Source organism: Typopeltis vanoorti, chromosome 5, assembly GCF_054136105.1.
Source record: "Typopeltis vanoorti isolate ZY-2024b chromosome 5, IOZ_Tvanoo_1.0, whole genome shotgun sequence".
Lineage (NCBI taxonomy): Eukaryota > Metazoa > Arthropoda > Arachnida > Uropygi > Thelyphonidae > Typopeltis > Typopeltis vanoorti.
In genome coordinates this window covers 104,080,321-104,097,437 of record NC_143553.1, presented here as the reverse complement: position 1 = coordinate 104,097,437, position 17,117 = coordinate 104,080,321, and the positions used below count along the sequence as shown (strand labels likewise).

At 36.0% G+C, this 17,117-nt stretch overlaps 1 protein-coding gene across 1 annotated transcript in view; it reads right to left on the bottom strand.

Annotated features, from left to right (window-relative positions):
* LOC150106702 (C-Jun-amino-terminal kinase-interacting protein 4-like) overlaps positions 1–17,117 on the bottom strand; it is a 713,212-nt gene that overhangs the window by 162,625 nt on the left and 533,470 nt on the right. The window contains 1 exon segment of the mRNA XM_090393457.1: positions 4,266–4,346. Within this exon segment, the coding sequence (XP_090249583.1) occupies positions 4,266–4,346 (81 nt within the window).

Here is a 17,117-nt window from a genome sequence, read left to right as displayed (position 1 = left end):
GGTTTTCTCAGTTTATATCAAACCCACCCATACAGGCAGATACATTCACCAACAATCTCCCCCCCCCACAACAATATGGAGTAGTGAAAACACTATACAACAGGGCTAAACTAATCTATTCAAACGACTTGGCCCTAAACACTGAACTAAATTACATCCTCAACACTTTCTCAGCCAATGGCTACCCACCCCCCAAAAATATCCAAAATATATTAGAACCTACAAACCACAGATCCCCCCCCCCCCCATTCACAACAAGGATTACTCTAAATCCATCACCATTCCCTACATCCGAGGCACCTCAGAAAAGATTACCAAAATCTTAAAAAAACATGACCTGACCTCCTGTTACCATACAGAAAATTGGCATCCCTTATCCGCTCCACTAAAGATCAACCACTTCCCCTAGACCTACCTGGTGTATACTCCCTTTCAGTTGTAAACTGTCTTACTTTGGCCAAACAGGCAGGGCAGCGAATATCAGAATTTCTGAACACAAGGACTACATCCGTTTTCACAAGTACAGCCATTCTGGTCATGCAGACCATGCTCTGGATACACGCCACAGAATATGGTGGAAGAAAGCTACACTAATACACCGTAGCAAATACAAATTCGAAAGACTATTTATGGAATCAGCCTCAGCCCTAAGAAATTCTCCAAACCTCAACAAATTTGGTTGTATGCGACTGCCCCAAATTTGGGAGGCTTACATGAGTAGGCCTTCAGCCCAACGGCCAAGAACACCTACTTAGCCCGCTAGAGGGCACCATCAGGACTTTTAGGAGAACAATAGCTTCATCTTTTCATTCCCAGTTACGGTGTTGTAGTGCCTACATGCACGTGCCTTTTTTTGTAAGTTCCTTTAGAAGATGGCAACGTGACATTGCCGAAATATCAGAAAGTATTTATTAAAGTAGAATTTAATTTATATCCTTAACTACGTTGCTCAATTCCTTAAGCAAAATCCCTTCCATGGGATTTTGCCATGGGTTTTGAGAGAATGCACTAAAGAACTGAAAGTTCCATTCATCTGGCTTTTCAATGAGTCTGGCCACAGGGGGCCCAAGGAGTGGAGAGAGGGTAAGATAGTGCCATGTGTAAGGGTGGTAATAAAATGGAAGTGGCAAACTATAGACCAGTTTGTATTTCATTAATAGTTGTTAAGATATTGGAGAAATTTGTGAAGGATCATTTACAGCATTGGGAAAATTAGGGTAATGCATCTGTGAGAGTCATCATGGATTTGTTAAGGGATGCTCTTGTTTTCAGAATATGAATCTGATAGCCTTTCATAATAAAATGACTAGAGCAGATGATGAGGGAAAGGTATATTCTGTATTCTGCTATTTTTTTTTTATTTGTTTTACAAAGACATTTGACAAGGTTCCATATGATAAGCTGATATTTTTGTTGAGCACATGGGTTTATATGTCAGGTTAGTGAATTGGGGATTGGCTGACTGATGGATATCAGAGAGTTGTGTATGAGGGAGCAGTATCAAGGAAGCAGAAGGTTACAAGTGGAGTCCCACAAGGCTTAGTACTGGGACCAGTATTATTTAACTTTTATGTCAATGGGTACCGAAGGGAGATATTCACTCATTTGCATATGATGTGAAGCTGAGAAGGGTTATTAGTAATAGTACAGATGTAATAGTCCTACAAGAGAATTTGAATAAACTGAGTAGATGAGCAAATGAATGAGAACAGCAGTTTAATTGATCTAAATGTAAAGTCATGAAGTTTGGGATACATCAATGGGTGGCTGCATGCTCTGTTGGATGAATTGTGCTGGAGGAGGTGGGGAGACAAGAGATGTGGAGATGATGATTGATAGAAACTTGCAATTCAGGGAACATATTAGAAAGGTGGTGAAGGTAACCCATCCTTCTTAATGCTGCAACATTGAGAAGGATGCTTACCAGCAGAGATAAAAAAGAGTTGTTATTCCATTGTATAAAGCCCTGATCAGACCACACCCAGGCTATTATGCTCAAATTTGGTCTCGAAGATTTGAAGGGGATAAATTAACCTTGGAAAGAATGCAGAGGCAGACAACAAAAATCATATCAGGTCTGTATAATGTTACTTATGAGGATAGACTGAAGAAATGTGGATTGCAAAGTCTGGTAGATAAAAGGAGAGGTGACATGATTGAGACATTTAAACTGTTGAGAGGAAGCTACATGGTTGATGTTGGGGATATCTTTTGTTTGGTGGAACAGGGGGAAGGAGCGAGGACAAGGAGCCACCCCTGGAAATTGTGAAAGGAAGGCATGAGCAATAGGGTGTGGAATAGTTTCTTTACATGGAAGGTGGTTGAACCACGGAATTCATTGTGTGATAGGGTGGTGAGAGCATAAACAGTGAATTAGTTTTCAAGGAGTGGTATGACACCTTTGTGTTTTCTAGGGCAGGCATCCCACGATGAGTCTTGTGACTCCATGGAGGTCCTGAATCATAATAATAATAAAGGGAGGATAGATAAAGTAAACAGTTATAAACTACTTATAAAAATCAACAGTGAAAAAAAATTCCAGCCAGAAATTAGCAACAATTTCTATTTGGAATTTCAGGACAAAACATTTTTCCTGGATCTTGCACAAGCAGTTGGAAAGCTATCAGGTGATCATTTGTTAGAATTTTTGGATTCTCACCTAGCTATGAAAAAGTAGCAGCAATTGCCCTTTATTAGGAATTTAGAAATTCATCCTCACTGCAGATTCTGTTACCCATTTAGAAGAGCTGATCCATGGAAGATGGAGAAAACATCATCCACGGATCAGCTACTAATCACTGAAACATTATGGTCTGACATTGCTTGACCACCTCACAAAGGTTGTTATCTGGTCTTACAGCATTTCATACTGAAGCAAAGCAGCATATTTTGGTTATCTTTGAATGTCTTGTTTAAAAGTTTCAGATTATTCAAAGATACGCAAATTTGATGTTTTCTGCTTTGCTTTTTAAGGCCAGAAATTATTCAGGGGAGTAAGAAGATAGTTGAGGTTTTGGAAAAAGCTCTCCCCCCCCATCGAGGTATGTGTAAGGATTAAAAGCAAGTGGTTGGTATACATGCCCTTCATTTTTCTGGATTTCATTTAAAACTGCTTTGGTGTTGGTTGATATGTTTATAGATGAGGCAAACTGGATCCATAAACCATTTTGGCTCTGGAGGCAGATGGATGAAATGCCTAAGCAAGTTTGAGAGCAAACAAGTAGTGGAGAACTGCAGAATATGGAGAATATACTCCAAACTTTATAGCAAGCTTCTTGGCTACATTCTACATTCCATAATGGTTTAGGGAAAGGTGAAAATCAGCTGGATAATTAAGATGTTGCAGTTGTAGCAATACCTTCATTGTAAAATGCAAATACATTGCATGGACTTGCTGATAGGACAAGAGCTGACTGAAGAATCAAATTCTAGTAAAGATAACACTGTGTTCCAGTCAGCTTGATCTATTTTCCTTGGTGAGATCTGTGACTGAGCACATGTTCCCAGTGTAATATGAGTGGATATCACAGGAAAATGGATGTTATATTCTCTTGACATGAACGTTATTTTCTATTTCTCACTTATGCAGTGAAAAGGGATGGTGAACAGATTGTTGAGTTGATAGTAATAAATGTTTGGATAGGCATGGGTAAGAAGTGTTACTTCCTGCATTTAAGGATAAAGAGGTTATTTTTGTCTAGCATTTTCTCAACAAACTTCATTCTAATGTTGACACCTAGAAAACCCATACAATGTTGTAGCCATTTGGATCTCCTACAAGAATAAAGGAGAAGGTATGGTAACTGCAAGATTGGATCATCAAAGTTTTCCTAGGATATATTGTGTATGCATTAGGTGGGAAAGAGATGCAGAAAACTGTCATAAGAAATTATTAAAAGAAAGAGCCATAAGGCTTCATTTCAGCGATGTAAAATTACACAGGCAAAGTGGATACATTATTTCAAAGCCGAAGTTTGTAGAAACTATGAAAGTTTTGTAAGTTGACCTGAGCGCTTACAAGAAAACAATCTTTGGAAACAATCTCAAAGATTGTTTCCAAAGATTGTTTCAATGAAAACAATCTTTGAGAGCTTACAAGAAAACAAATATATTGAAACAAATACTGTAACTTTAAGGAAGCTTTCATATGTACTTAAGATTTAAATAACTGTGAATTTTTTCTCCAAATGAAACTCTAATAATAAAATTAATAGTATTATAAACAGTTGCTTCCTACATTTTAAGTAGATATAATTATTACTTACACAATATTTAATACAGCATCTCTGAGCTTCACAGTTTGTATACATCTCCACCACTGAGAAACAGCTGAGTGAATAAATATGCTAACAGCAAAAAAATAAAATAAATAATAAATAAATAAAAATAAAAAATAAAATAATAATAATTCACAATGAACTCCAAAATATATTTCACGGGAAATATATTCTAAATTAATTATAAAAACATTTAATACTAAAAATGATAGCCTTTTATGAACTAGGACAATTATGGAACAAAAGCATTACAGAAACGCAGCTTATCAAATGTAATTTCTCATGCCTTCTATGTCAAATGGGAGAATGCAATGATCCTAAAGCAAGGTTAAACTAACCAAGCATTCAATCATGCTGCAAACATATAATCAAATCACTGCAGTCAGCTAAAAGTACAGTAGAATAATATTAATCCCAAATAAATGGCTGTCCCAATTAATTGGGATAGCCATTTATTTGGGAGAAATCTTAAAGAACCAAACCAAAAATGAGAAAACTGCCAGTTTTCTTCATTACTTGGGACAGGAGATGCAGCATTCAAGATTATCCCTCTAAGGTAATCACTTGTAAATGGTTAGTTGGTTTAAGGCTTACTGGCAGAAGGAGTGCAAATGTCATACTGCACCAAACCACAGTTTGTGCAGTATGACGAACCTGGGACACTCTTTTAAATGACTCATCACTGCTCTCACTGACTCAGCTTATACAGCATATTATATTCTAAGGGGAGACAGTTTTTTCTAACTAGTGTCAGTTGAGTAAACTTTTGTCATCGTTCATGCTGAGCCCATGCCTAATCAGAGAGCTTTACCAGGGCTCTGTTTCTTTGTTAATTTTGTTTGTAATTTTAATTTTATTTTGGTGGTTAACTACCAAGATTCTGGGAGTAAAAGAGGAGGTGTATGGTCTTTAGAATATACATCTTGCTAACAGATGTGTACTAATAAAACTTGGGAAATGCCACTGATTTCTACCAAGTCTGATGCATGCAAGTCCTCATTGTGGCTCCTGAGCAAAGTTTCATGACTAAGTTATGTGCAAAAAACCGAGTTCCCAATGCTTTCAAATTGGGACCAGTCAGCTAAGGGAGACAACCCTAACCCTAATAAATATGTGCTGTTTTGTCCATCGACAATAAAATAGCAAATGTTTTAAGGATTTGAGAAGTGGATCATGGAACATGCTTTCTCTTTATCAGTCTGGAGCCCTAATAATGCTGCTGGAGCAGTTAGATAAATATAACTTACATGTTACTGCTATATAAGAAATGAGATGGACAGGAGAGGGAATCATAGACAAGAAAAATCATATCATAATTTATATCTGCCAAAAGAAAGATCACAGGTTTGGAACAGGCTTCATTGTAAACAAGAAAATAAAACATTTTATCATGGACTTCAAAGGAAAATCACCTAGAATGTGTAGATTATGAATCAAAGGATGGTTTTTTAAATTACAGTTTTATCTGTGTACATGCTCCAACTGAAAAAAAGAATGATGCTGAAAAACATCTCTTTTATGATGATTTAGATAAAATCACTACAAAATGCCCAAGAGGGGATATTAAAATTATCACAGGTGATTTGAATGCTTCTAAGATAGGCATAATCCTGAGGGCAAATGAAAGGATACTAGAAAGATGGACAGAGCACATTTTGATGTACTACTGAATGCTAATGTATCTGATCAGCAATGACATGGATAAAATAAAGGGTCAACAGAAGATCTAGAAGTTGAACCAATACCACTAACTGCTGAAGTGAACATAGCCATTCTTCTTTCACTATGAGTTATTCCCGCTTCCTATGCAGGGTCCGCGTGCTACTTAGATGCGACTACATGTTAGTACCACTCCCAAACGACCTGTCGCCTAGTTTGCTGCTGGGGGGGGGGATATATTTTTGGCTGTAGAAGCGTATGTTCACAGGGCCGGTTTGCCTGCTTGCGGGATGAAAAATGTCAGATAAACTGGCAGAAAAAATCCTACTGCCCGCACCCATGACCGGCTAATTTGGCTATGCCTGAGGAAGATCCTGAAGTTCCTCACGTCTTTGACGGGAATCGAACCTGGGACACTCTTTCCCCAGGCATATGATTGTGAAGTGCAAAGCCACTAGGCTAACCGAGCAGACTGAAGTGAATATAGCTATTACAAAACTTAAAAACAGTAAGGCCCCAGAAATAGACATCATACAAATAGAATTAATAAAAAATGCAGGTATAAAATATTTCACACAGCTGTGTCAACTTATAACTAAAATCGGGATTAATGAAACTATCCCAGATGAGTGAGATCTGAGTATAATATGCCCTATACATAAGAAATGCAATGTAGTGATCTAACTATAGAGGAATCAATTTATTATGTACCACCTATAAAATTTTCTCCAATATTATATTCAAGAGAAGCATCCATCAAGTATTGGTGCATGGTAAAAACAATGTGCCAAATACTTGAAAAATGCAATGAATTGAATTGAAACACACCATCTCTTCATAGATTTTATAGCTACATATAATATTATAGGCAGATCTAATTTATTTATTATAATGAACTACAGACACTTCAGAAACTTATTGCCTTAAAGTTATAATGAGAAACGCTCAATGTCAGATTAAAATTGAAAACATGTTGTGAGATCCAATACATATAAAAAATGGTGTTCAACAAGGGGATGGCTTAGCTACTAATTGTTTAATATGGCGCTTGAAAAAGTTTTCAGAGCTGCTGGTATTAATACAAGAGGAACTATCTTCTACAATACAAGTTCTGGCATATGCAGATGATATCGATATTCATATGAAGGACACAAAAAACAATAAAAGAAACTTTTATCAGTTTAGAAAAGGGAGCAAAGCAGATGCATCTGCAGATTAACCATGAAAAAAAAATATATATATATATATGCCAGTAACAAGAAAAACTTATAATAATTTTCAAATCAAAATTGGTTCCTATAAATTTGAAACTGTATGTGGCTTTATATACCTCAGATCAGAAGTTAAGAAGAAAAATGACATCAGTGTTGAGATTCAGAAAGGCATTCTTTCAACAAATAGATGACTCTATAGACTTAGAAAACACTTAAAGTCACATTTAATTTTTTTTTTAATAATAACTGTGTACAAAGTGCTTAGAAGACCAGTAATAACTTATTTCTCTGAAAATTGGGTATTATCAATGGCAGATGAAAGACTTGTCTGTTTGAAAGAAGGGTTCTCAGACATATTTTTGAAACAGTACAAGAGAATGGATTCTGAAGAAAAAGATACAATTATGAATTGTATAGATTATTTAATGACCCCTAACCTAATCTATTAAAATCAACAGATTAAGATTAGGTGTATGTAATAACATAGTACACACTGATACTGCTACACTGGATGAGGTTGAAGAGCTGTTGCATAACCTGGATAAGAATTTGTCAATAGGGACAGATGAAATATCAGCCTGTTTGCTAAAGGAATGTTCAACCAAATTGGCTAGGCCTTTCATATGTTTGTATACCTTAAGTCTCAGCTCAGGAATGATACCACAGGAATGGAAGGAATGTATGATAGTTCCATTGTACAAGGGTGGAGCAAAATCTGATGTGTTTATCTACCAACCTATCAGTATCTCTAGTGCGGTAGAGAAGATTTTAGAGAAGTTGGTAAGAACTCACACAGAAATGGGCAGACAAACATGCTATACTCTACAAGGAGCAGAATGGGTTTACTAAAGGAAGTTCATGTTTTTTTATTAGTTTGCTCACATTTTATAACAATGTTATGGCCAAGTTGGACAAAGAGAATGGATACGCTATGATAATGTTGAATTTTGCTAAAGCATTTGATAGGATACCACATGAAAGGCAACAAACCTAACTGCAACTACACCAACAGCATATACCATCCACCACTGTCACTACTATTTCCACAGACAATCACAAACATCCATGCCCATGGTGGGATTTGAACCCGCAGCCTGGAGAGAAGATAAGCTATCCGATCAGCCAACCAGGTCGACATATGGGATTGGAATGAAGTGGATCAGTGCATGGTTGGCAGACATACAAAAAGTGGTATACGGAGGGTGCGAATCTGCAAGATTTAAGGTGACCAGTGGTGTACATCAGGATTCAGCCCTTGAACCATTTTGTTCAATCTATACATTAATGACATTAGGAAGGGTCTAACAGGAGATGTGCAATTGTATGATGATGATGATGCAAAGATAGGCAGGGCAATCAGGGATGCTGATATCCAGCACTTACAAATTATTTGAATAAGCTGGAAATTTGGGCAAACAAAAATGGCTATCAGTTTAATGTTAGTAAGTGTAAAGTTATGCACTTTGGCGTGACAAGATTTACAACAGAATATCATATTAGCAGGGTTATGATACAAGAAATTGATGAGGCTAGGTATCTTGGCATAATGGTGGATAGGAATTTGAAGTTCAAAGGTCATATAGCAAATGTTACAAATACAACTCCAAGGATAACTGCGATGTTGAAGCAAACCTTGACATGTAAGGATAAAGAAGTCATTTTGCCTTTTTATAAGTCCTTGATAAGACCACACCTGGATTACTGCATGCAGATTTGGTCTCCCAGGTTCAAAGGGGATAAAGAAGCTGTGAAAAGGGGGCAAAGAAGAGTTACATAGATTATATCCAGATTATGGGAGTTGAATTATGAGGAAAAAACAGAGATCTAGGGAGATTGGTTAGTCAGTTGACTTATGGTTTATTATGAGTATGGATTATCCGGTTAACAGGAAAAAAGAGGGATGATATGATAGAGGTCTATAAACTTCTGAATGAGTGTTATCGGATACCGTCTGATGAAATCTTTTATTAGTGGGAAGGTGGGCAGAGAACACAGGGCATCCATGGAAGTTAACTTTGTTCACAGTCAACAAAAGTGTAAGAGTTAGGTTTTTTTAGTTTATAGAGGTCTATAAACTTCTGAATGAGTGTTATCGGATACCGTCTGATGAAATCTTTTATTAGTGGGAAGGTGGGCAGAGAACACAGGGCATCCATGGAAGTTAACTTTGTTCACAGTCAACAAAAGTGTAAGAGTTAGGTTTTTTTCTCACAGAGCAATGAGTGAGTGGAATAGTTTGCCTTTAGGGACAGTGAGTGCATCCAGTGTGAATTAATTTAAAGGAAGATAGGAAAGTATAGCCAGTGGTGAGCTATAAGGGGCTCGCCCAAGCCCTTTGTTAAATTTTTCTCAAATTTGCGAGCCCCTTGTTCTTCTTGTTTACTTTTTTATTTTTTCAAAAAAAAAAAAAGAAGCAGAAAAAAACGATTTTTTTTTTTAAATATATTAAGCGAAAAACTCATACGGTAACCTAACAAAGTGATTTTATTAAATAAAATATTATAGTTACGGTTACTACCATTTTACAAATAAGAATTCATTTTTGGTAATCGCATATAAATAAATAGGACTATAAAATAATGTCCCTTTATTGGTACCGTTGATTATCACTTGAAGTATAAAAACAAAAGAGAAATATAACGTACTTCAATATTATTGTGTTTAGATAATATTTATTTATTATTTATAGATTGTTTGTCATAAAAACTTCTATCGCAAACAAAAGAAATTTATTTTGTTTATAAAAAATGCGAACTATTTCATATGTGCGATTATAAAAGATTTTATTCTTATTATATTTTGATAGTTAAAAAATGTTTTTCTTATGTAAGATCTTATGTAAGATCTTATGTAACACAGATGATTGTGTGCAAATATTTCATGTTTAGATCATGAAAGATTTGTTTAAAAATGATAGCCTTTACATGTTGATTGTCCCGTCATACTTTTTGATTGGCATTTGTTCACAAGCTGTATTAATAAACGTTTTTGTGTGAAATACGGCTCTTTTTTGCTCGATGATGCTAACCCTTTGTTAAAATTTCCATAGCTCACCACTGGGTATAGCCTCTCTTGATGAGTCCTTGACTCCCTGGAGGTCTCAGATAATGAAGTTTGGATGGGCATATTATACACATGGATAATAACAGAGTTGTTAAGAAGATAAAAGGAAAAGTGGAAGACCGAAATTCAGATGGGAAGATGGAGTGATCCAGGATATTAAGAGTTTGGGAGTTAAAAACTGGAGGAACTTAGCAACGAATACGGAAGGCTAGCAGAAGTTTCTGAAAAAGACTAGGGATCCGACAGGGCTGTCGAGTCAATGATGATGATAATGATGATACTTGAATCCATGTAAAGGTTTGTCACTAGCCAGAAAAATTGTCTTACTAGCCCAAATCAAAGGCTATTTGCCCAATACTAGTCATCGTCTGACAGAGATAGCTGTAGTACCAAAATCTATGACTCTGCTGTCTCACATGCATAGAAGAAGAAAGGACATGCCATGGAAAAGAGAGCACACCCCCAAAAACAGAACCGTGAAGGTAAGGATCTTGATGAGGAAGATGTAAATTAGTGATCCTCCATTATAAATGGATTCAGAATGTGCATCAGTAATCCAATGTTAAAACAGAAGTCAGAGGAGCTAGCTAAGAAGTTGGGTTATGATGATGTTAAAGCAAGAGATGGCTGGTTGTCTCAATGGAAATGTCGGCATGATATTAAATTCAAGTTGCTAATCACTAAATCATTTTGAGTTTCCAACACAACCACCTCCCTAATCCCCTTGCCCAAATCTGCACTAATAATTTACCCCTTGCTGGTTATAAATTTTGTACAATTTTTGGTAAATTTTATTTTGTATAATTTCTTACTTGTGTATTTTTTCTTTTAATTTTTTTCTTAGTGTATTTTTATCTATGTAATTTTTTGTTTGTGTAATTTTTTCTTTGTTTGTTCTCCCTGTGTAATTTCTTTCCTATTTTTTCTTAGTGTATTTTTATCTATGTGTAATTTTTTCTTTGTGTAATTTTGGCAGTGCAATTTTATCCCGTGTCATTTTTTCCTTTGTAATTTTGTCCTGACACGGCTCTTTCCATGTCAAAGAAAACTGAAACCAGATGTTCTTGCTTCAAGAATGCATCTGTTATACAAGTTTCTAAATGTACCAAATGGTCTAAAGTCGAATGATATCTATGAAAGCCACATTGTGTATTGAAAAGAAGATTGTTGCTTTCCAAATACCACAGAAGTTGGGTATTACCCATTTTCCCTAATATCTTACAAAGACAGCTAGACAGAGCAACAAGTTGAATCTCTTCCTTGCTTTGAATCCTTTCCTAGTTCTGGGATAGAAGTGACAATTAGAATCCAGAAACTCTTCCTCTGTAAGTATTATATTGGATATTAAGTGAAAGAGATATATAGAAGATGATGGTAGATGTTTTATCATTTCATAAAACATTTCACCAGGCTTACTGCACTAGGGTGAGACAGTAAAAGTGCCCATTTCAGTTACTCCTTAACAAATGGCTCATTGTATGGCTCAAGTCCACCAGTAGAAAAAATTTTGTCTTTTTTTTTTTCTTTTGCTGCTCTTTCAATATCAAAAATTCAGGTGGATATGAAGCTGTTGCTGATATTCTGGTAAAAAAAAAAAGTCTCTCAAAATGTCTGCATTGGTTTTGGAATCAGCAATAACACTTCCATTATGGTCAAAACTACACAACACAAACAGTTTCTATATCTAACTTTCATTTTTCAGATTTTATCACATGCAATTTTTCTACTGGTCATTTGATTAACTGATGAGGTAAATTGGATACAAGATTGTTTTTATCTCTGTCTTCTCATATAACTTTTTTGGTCTGAGCAAGCTTAAAAGCTATTAAGTTTTATATGGTGGGGTATCTACAAAATACCCCATGCTCTGTATTGATCTTTTTTGGATGCCTGGCATTCTGGGTTACACCACAGCTTTTGATAGAGTATAAATTGAGATGATGTTCTTGGAATAGGGGCTGCTGCTGCCTGGAGAATACAGTCTGTTGCATACTTTACCGATTCATTGACAGGTGTTTGATTGACTGTAACAGCATTAAATTTTGCAACATGGGAAAAAGTGTTCCAGTAAGTCTTGTCCATTTTATACATGGACATTTGTGTAGGGGAACATGGTTTCTGTGAAGACATTGTACAAAGAACAGGAAAGTAATCGCTTTCATAATGCCTGCCTGGTTGGCTGATTGGTTAGCGTGTCCGCTCTCCAGTTAAAAGGCTGTGGGTTCGAATCCTGCCATGGGCATGGATGTTTGTGATTGTCTGTGAAAATACTAATGGTGGTGGTGTTGGTATGCAGTAGATGGCATTGGTGTAGATCAGGGTTTCCCAACCCTATGCCCGCGGGCACCATGGCGCCCTTCGACCAATTTGTGTGTGTCTGCCGCTATTCAACCGTGTGTCGTATAGTTTGAAATAATCACGCAACAATTCATGGCATGCTATATGACGCATGCATTAATGACACATGACGAGTATTAAGCGCATACAATGTAAAGTAGACGCGCCTTCGAAGTTGTTCATTCCAGTTAAAGAACTGGAATATCATCATATTCTCCTAATTATGAAGCAATGGACAATGAAATGGAATGCCAAAGATCACACTAACTTACATATATATATATTTAAATTTTTATATAATGTAAACTTTCAAGTAATAAAACATTTCATTATAATGTAAACTTTGTATGTATTCATTTAACAAACGAATTCAAAATATTTGCTTGAAAAAATAGATAGTGCCCGTTGCCCTATCGGTATTTTAGAATGTGCTCTAGGAAACAAAAAGGTTGAGAACACCGGGTGTAGATGATGGAAGTTGCCGTTCACTGTAGTTGGTGGATTTCGTGGTGGAGATGAAGAGTTGTAGAGTAGGTGCCCTCCAACGATGAGTCTTTAGACTCCTTGGAGTGTCATAATAATAATGTATGTTCTCTTTGATGTCCCAAATGAGAAGTGGAATAATGTAGGGGGAGTAGATTGTAAGATTGATTGCAGAATATAAGTGGATAGACATATGGAAAAAAGTATTGAGTCTATTATACAAAAGGGAGAGGTGATTGTTGTCAAGGTTTTGTTCAATGATATTACAATGTCTATTTGTGTTGGCACTACCCGCATAGAGCATTGTGACTATTAAATTCATCCAAAAGAAGTGGGTTTAATCAGTTGCAAAATAAGTTTATCACGATCAATTTCCTTTAACTCAGCACTCGGTAAATTGAACATAACATAATAAGAAATCCCACGAACAGGCGAATCACTATTGCTTCCAGAACAGTGTTAAGCAGGACTTGATGGAAAGACATATGACAGCACAATAGGATAGCTACTCTTCCATGAGCAGGACCATCTCCATTTCTGCCCTTGTGTAAAGCAGTGAAATATGTTTCCTGTAGACAGAAACAGTAAGCTTTGTGTATCTGTAAAAAAATCTGGATATAATCAATATTCTGGTGAAACTCCTGAAAATTCCATTGTAAAAATTTTCCTACTGTTTTGGCTTTATAGACTTGTCCGATTTTCAGGAGGTTAAGGGCTTACCTTTGTCAGGTTTATATATATCAATTGTTTTGGGGAAGTATGGACAGCCAGTGTACATCTCTTTCTCTGGTAAAATATTCAATATATCTGTTGTGTCATAGTCAGTTGGGAAGTCTAATATACTTTCAAGTAGATACCAAAGTATTTATTTATTTTTCCTGTGTGTGTGTGTGTGGGGGGGGGTGTCTGGTGGTTTATCTTTAAGTGATATCTTTATCATAATTTTTTTGAAAAGGGGATTCTCATTGAATGGAATCTTTTTTTTTTTTTTTTTTTGAAGAAACTGTCTCTGGATGGGACTGATGCACTCAACAGGGAAGCACTCCTGATCATAAAGTTCAGGTATGGTGAAATTATCAGATGGTGGAAGAGACATACATGTCTGAGATATTGTTGACATTTTCTTAGCAGTCACCATCACAGCATAAGAGAATCTCAAAACAGGTGTAGCAGTTATTAACTTTCTTTTTGCATCCTGATATATATTTTGTTGATGTTTTAATTTTTTTGTACTATTTTTTTCATTTTTCCACTTCTGACATGCACGAAAGTAAGTTCAGTTTGCTCAATTTTCCATTGTGCTATCTGTGATGAAGCATGGTTGTCCACTGGTAGTTCCCCAACCTCATGAAGCACCTGTTTGTGAGGTTGGGGCCTTTGAAAGGAAGTTTGATGGTTTAAGATTAACGGATTGGATTTAAATGGGTTTGTTGTCAGATAGTCTTCAAGATATGGGATTTTTTAAAATTAATATTTTAGTATATGTTGTCATTTCCTGAAAAATTTAAAGTCAAGACATGGGATTATTATGCTTATATACAAATGTAAGGAGTATTTGAAATAACAGAGCCGAGCAATTTGTTGCACCGATTGAGTTAGCACACTCTTTGTCTGAGGAGAAATAGAAATAGAAGAATATACAATTTTCTGGAAGGTGAAAAGAGGAGGAGAGGTACTGTTAATGACAGCAGAGGAATTGTGTCCACAAAGAGTAGAAGTGGAAAAATGGAAGTACATGTGAAGGTAATACATCTAATAGGATGTTGTTATAGGGTAAGGAATGTAGAGAATACGGATTGTGAAATGGTTAGGCAAATTGGTTAGGCATGTAAAAAAAAAGCAGATAATCCTAATGCAAAACATCTACATTCCCAATGCAGACTGGAGAGAGAGCAGTAGTGTATGGGAACAAGGAGAGTGAATTTTTGGAATTTCGGAGGGCTAATTATCTTAAGCAGCAAGTGATAGAAGCAACTAGAGATTTTAGAGTGTTGGATTTAGTGATAACTTCACAAGGTGTGGTTGTTAATAAGATATTAAAGCTGCTGCTAGTTGGTGAGGGTGATCATCAGGGCCGGATTTAGATTTGCTGAGGCCCTAAGCTATACAAAACCCAGAGCCCACCTACTGTTTTAAATTACATCAGCTGGTCTCAGAAAAATTTAAAATATATACACCTTTTTAATATATGAAAATATATTGTCTTTTAATTTTTATTAAAAAAAGAATAAAGTATGCGTTTACAAAATCACAGAAATAATTATATAATTAATGGGTTTTAAAAATGACAAATAAGGCTCAAAAAAAAAAAAAAATCTCAATCACTTTTACAATGCGCCAAAATTATTTTAATGTTATATTTTGTATATTTAAATTATTTAGAAATTATCATCATGATATGTCTTACTTCATTTGAGTGATTTTTCTACGAATATTTTTTTATCAATTTTTATATTTTTTTTGTTTTTTTATTTGAGGCCCCAGCAGATTGCGAGGCCCTATGTTGTAGCTTTTTTAGCTTATACGTAAATCCGGCACTGGTGATCATAAGGTACTTGTGGAAAGTGGTGAAACAAGAAAAGGTTACTGCCAAAAAAGATATATGTGGATTATAAGGTGGGCGATTATGAGAAGCTACATATTCAATTAGCATCAATAGTGGGTAGATGAGCTGTGCATAAAAGATGCTGACAGTACATGGCAATTCATAAAGCAGTATTTGACAACAGCAATGTTATTATTATTCTTTATTATTATTTGTAACACCTCCAAGGAGTCCAAAGACTCATCGCGGGAGGACATCTACAACTGTCAACAACTACACCGAACCTCTACTACGAATCATCTCCATCAACACCATCTACCGCCCACCTCCACCATAACTAATATTTTTTGTCTGTAAATTGCGTGTGTTCTGAAGGGCCGATTTTTCTGTATGCGGGATGAAAAACCAGAGTTTCCGGGAGAAAAAACCCTGCTACCTCCGTATGAAATCGGCTAACTCACCTTCGATTGAAATCGTCCAGATAAAGATTCCTCCCGCCGCAACGAGAATCGAACTTAGGCCTATTCCAATCGAAGGGCGCAATGTACCGTTGTTCTTCCAATTGCGCTATGGAGGTGCTATCCTGTATATCTGCATACCAGGCGTTAAGTGAATAAACACAGTATTGGTGAAATGGATGAAATTGTCATTCTTTTAATACATCAGGCAGATTACTCTTTCTCCATTCTTCTGGGATTTGCTTCCTCTTTCATAAGGTTAAAATAAATAAACAAATATGGGAGAAAATAGCCAAAACACTACGTTAGCAGTATAAAAATGTTCAAACCAATTCTATTTTATGGATCTGAGAGAGAGAGAGAGAGAGAGATAAAAGACTAGAGACAATAGATAGAAATTTAAAAACGGGAATGAAGAGGTGGCTTCAATGCAGAATCACATGAAACATGAAGATATGAGGGTGGTCTGAAAAGTAATTGACCTAACAATGAAAAAACAAATTCATAATTTCAAAATTATTTTTATTTTTCAACATAATCTCCAGCGATGCTCCAGTGCCATTATCCCATTCCCCGTAGTAGTTCTCAGTAAGATCTGCAAAATACCTATCTACAGCTGCAATCACCTCTTGATTCAAAGAAAAACGCTGACCAGCGAAGAAGAGTTTTTGTTTTTTTTTGAAGAGATAGAAGTCAGAGGGAGCCAAATCTGGGGAATATGGTTGATGTTCCAACAATTCATAGTGCAGATCACTTAATTTTCCAATTGCCAAAACACCTTTGTGAGCAGATGCATTGTCCTGATGAAAGATGACTTTTTTCTTCGGCAAACCAGGTCTTTTCTCACGAATTTTTTCATCTAGTCTGGTTAAAAGATTGGAATAAGATTCCCCAGTTATTGTTTTACCCTTTTCAAGATAATAAACAAAATGCCTTTAGCATCCCAAAACACCGATGCCATGACCTTTCCTGCTAATGGAACTGATTTTGTCTTTTTCGGTGCTGAACAACTGGCTTTTGCCCACTGTTTTGACTGCTATTTGGATTCTGGTGTGTAATGTGAATCCAAGTCTCATCCATA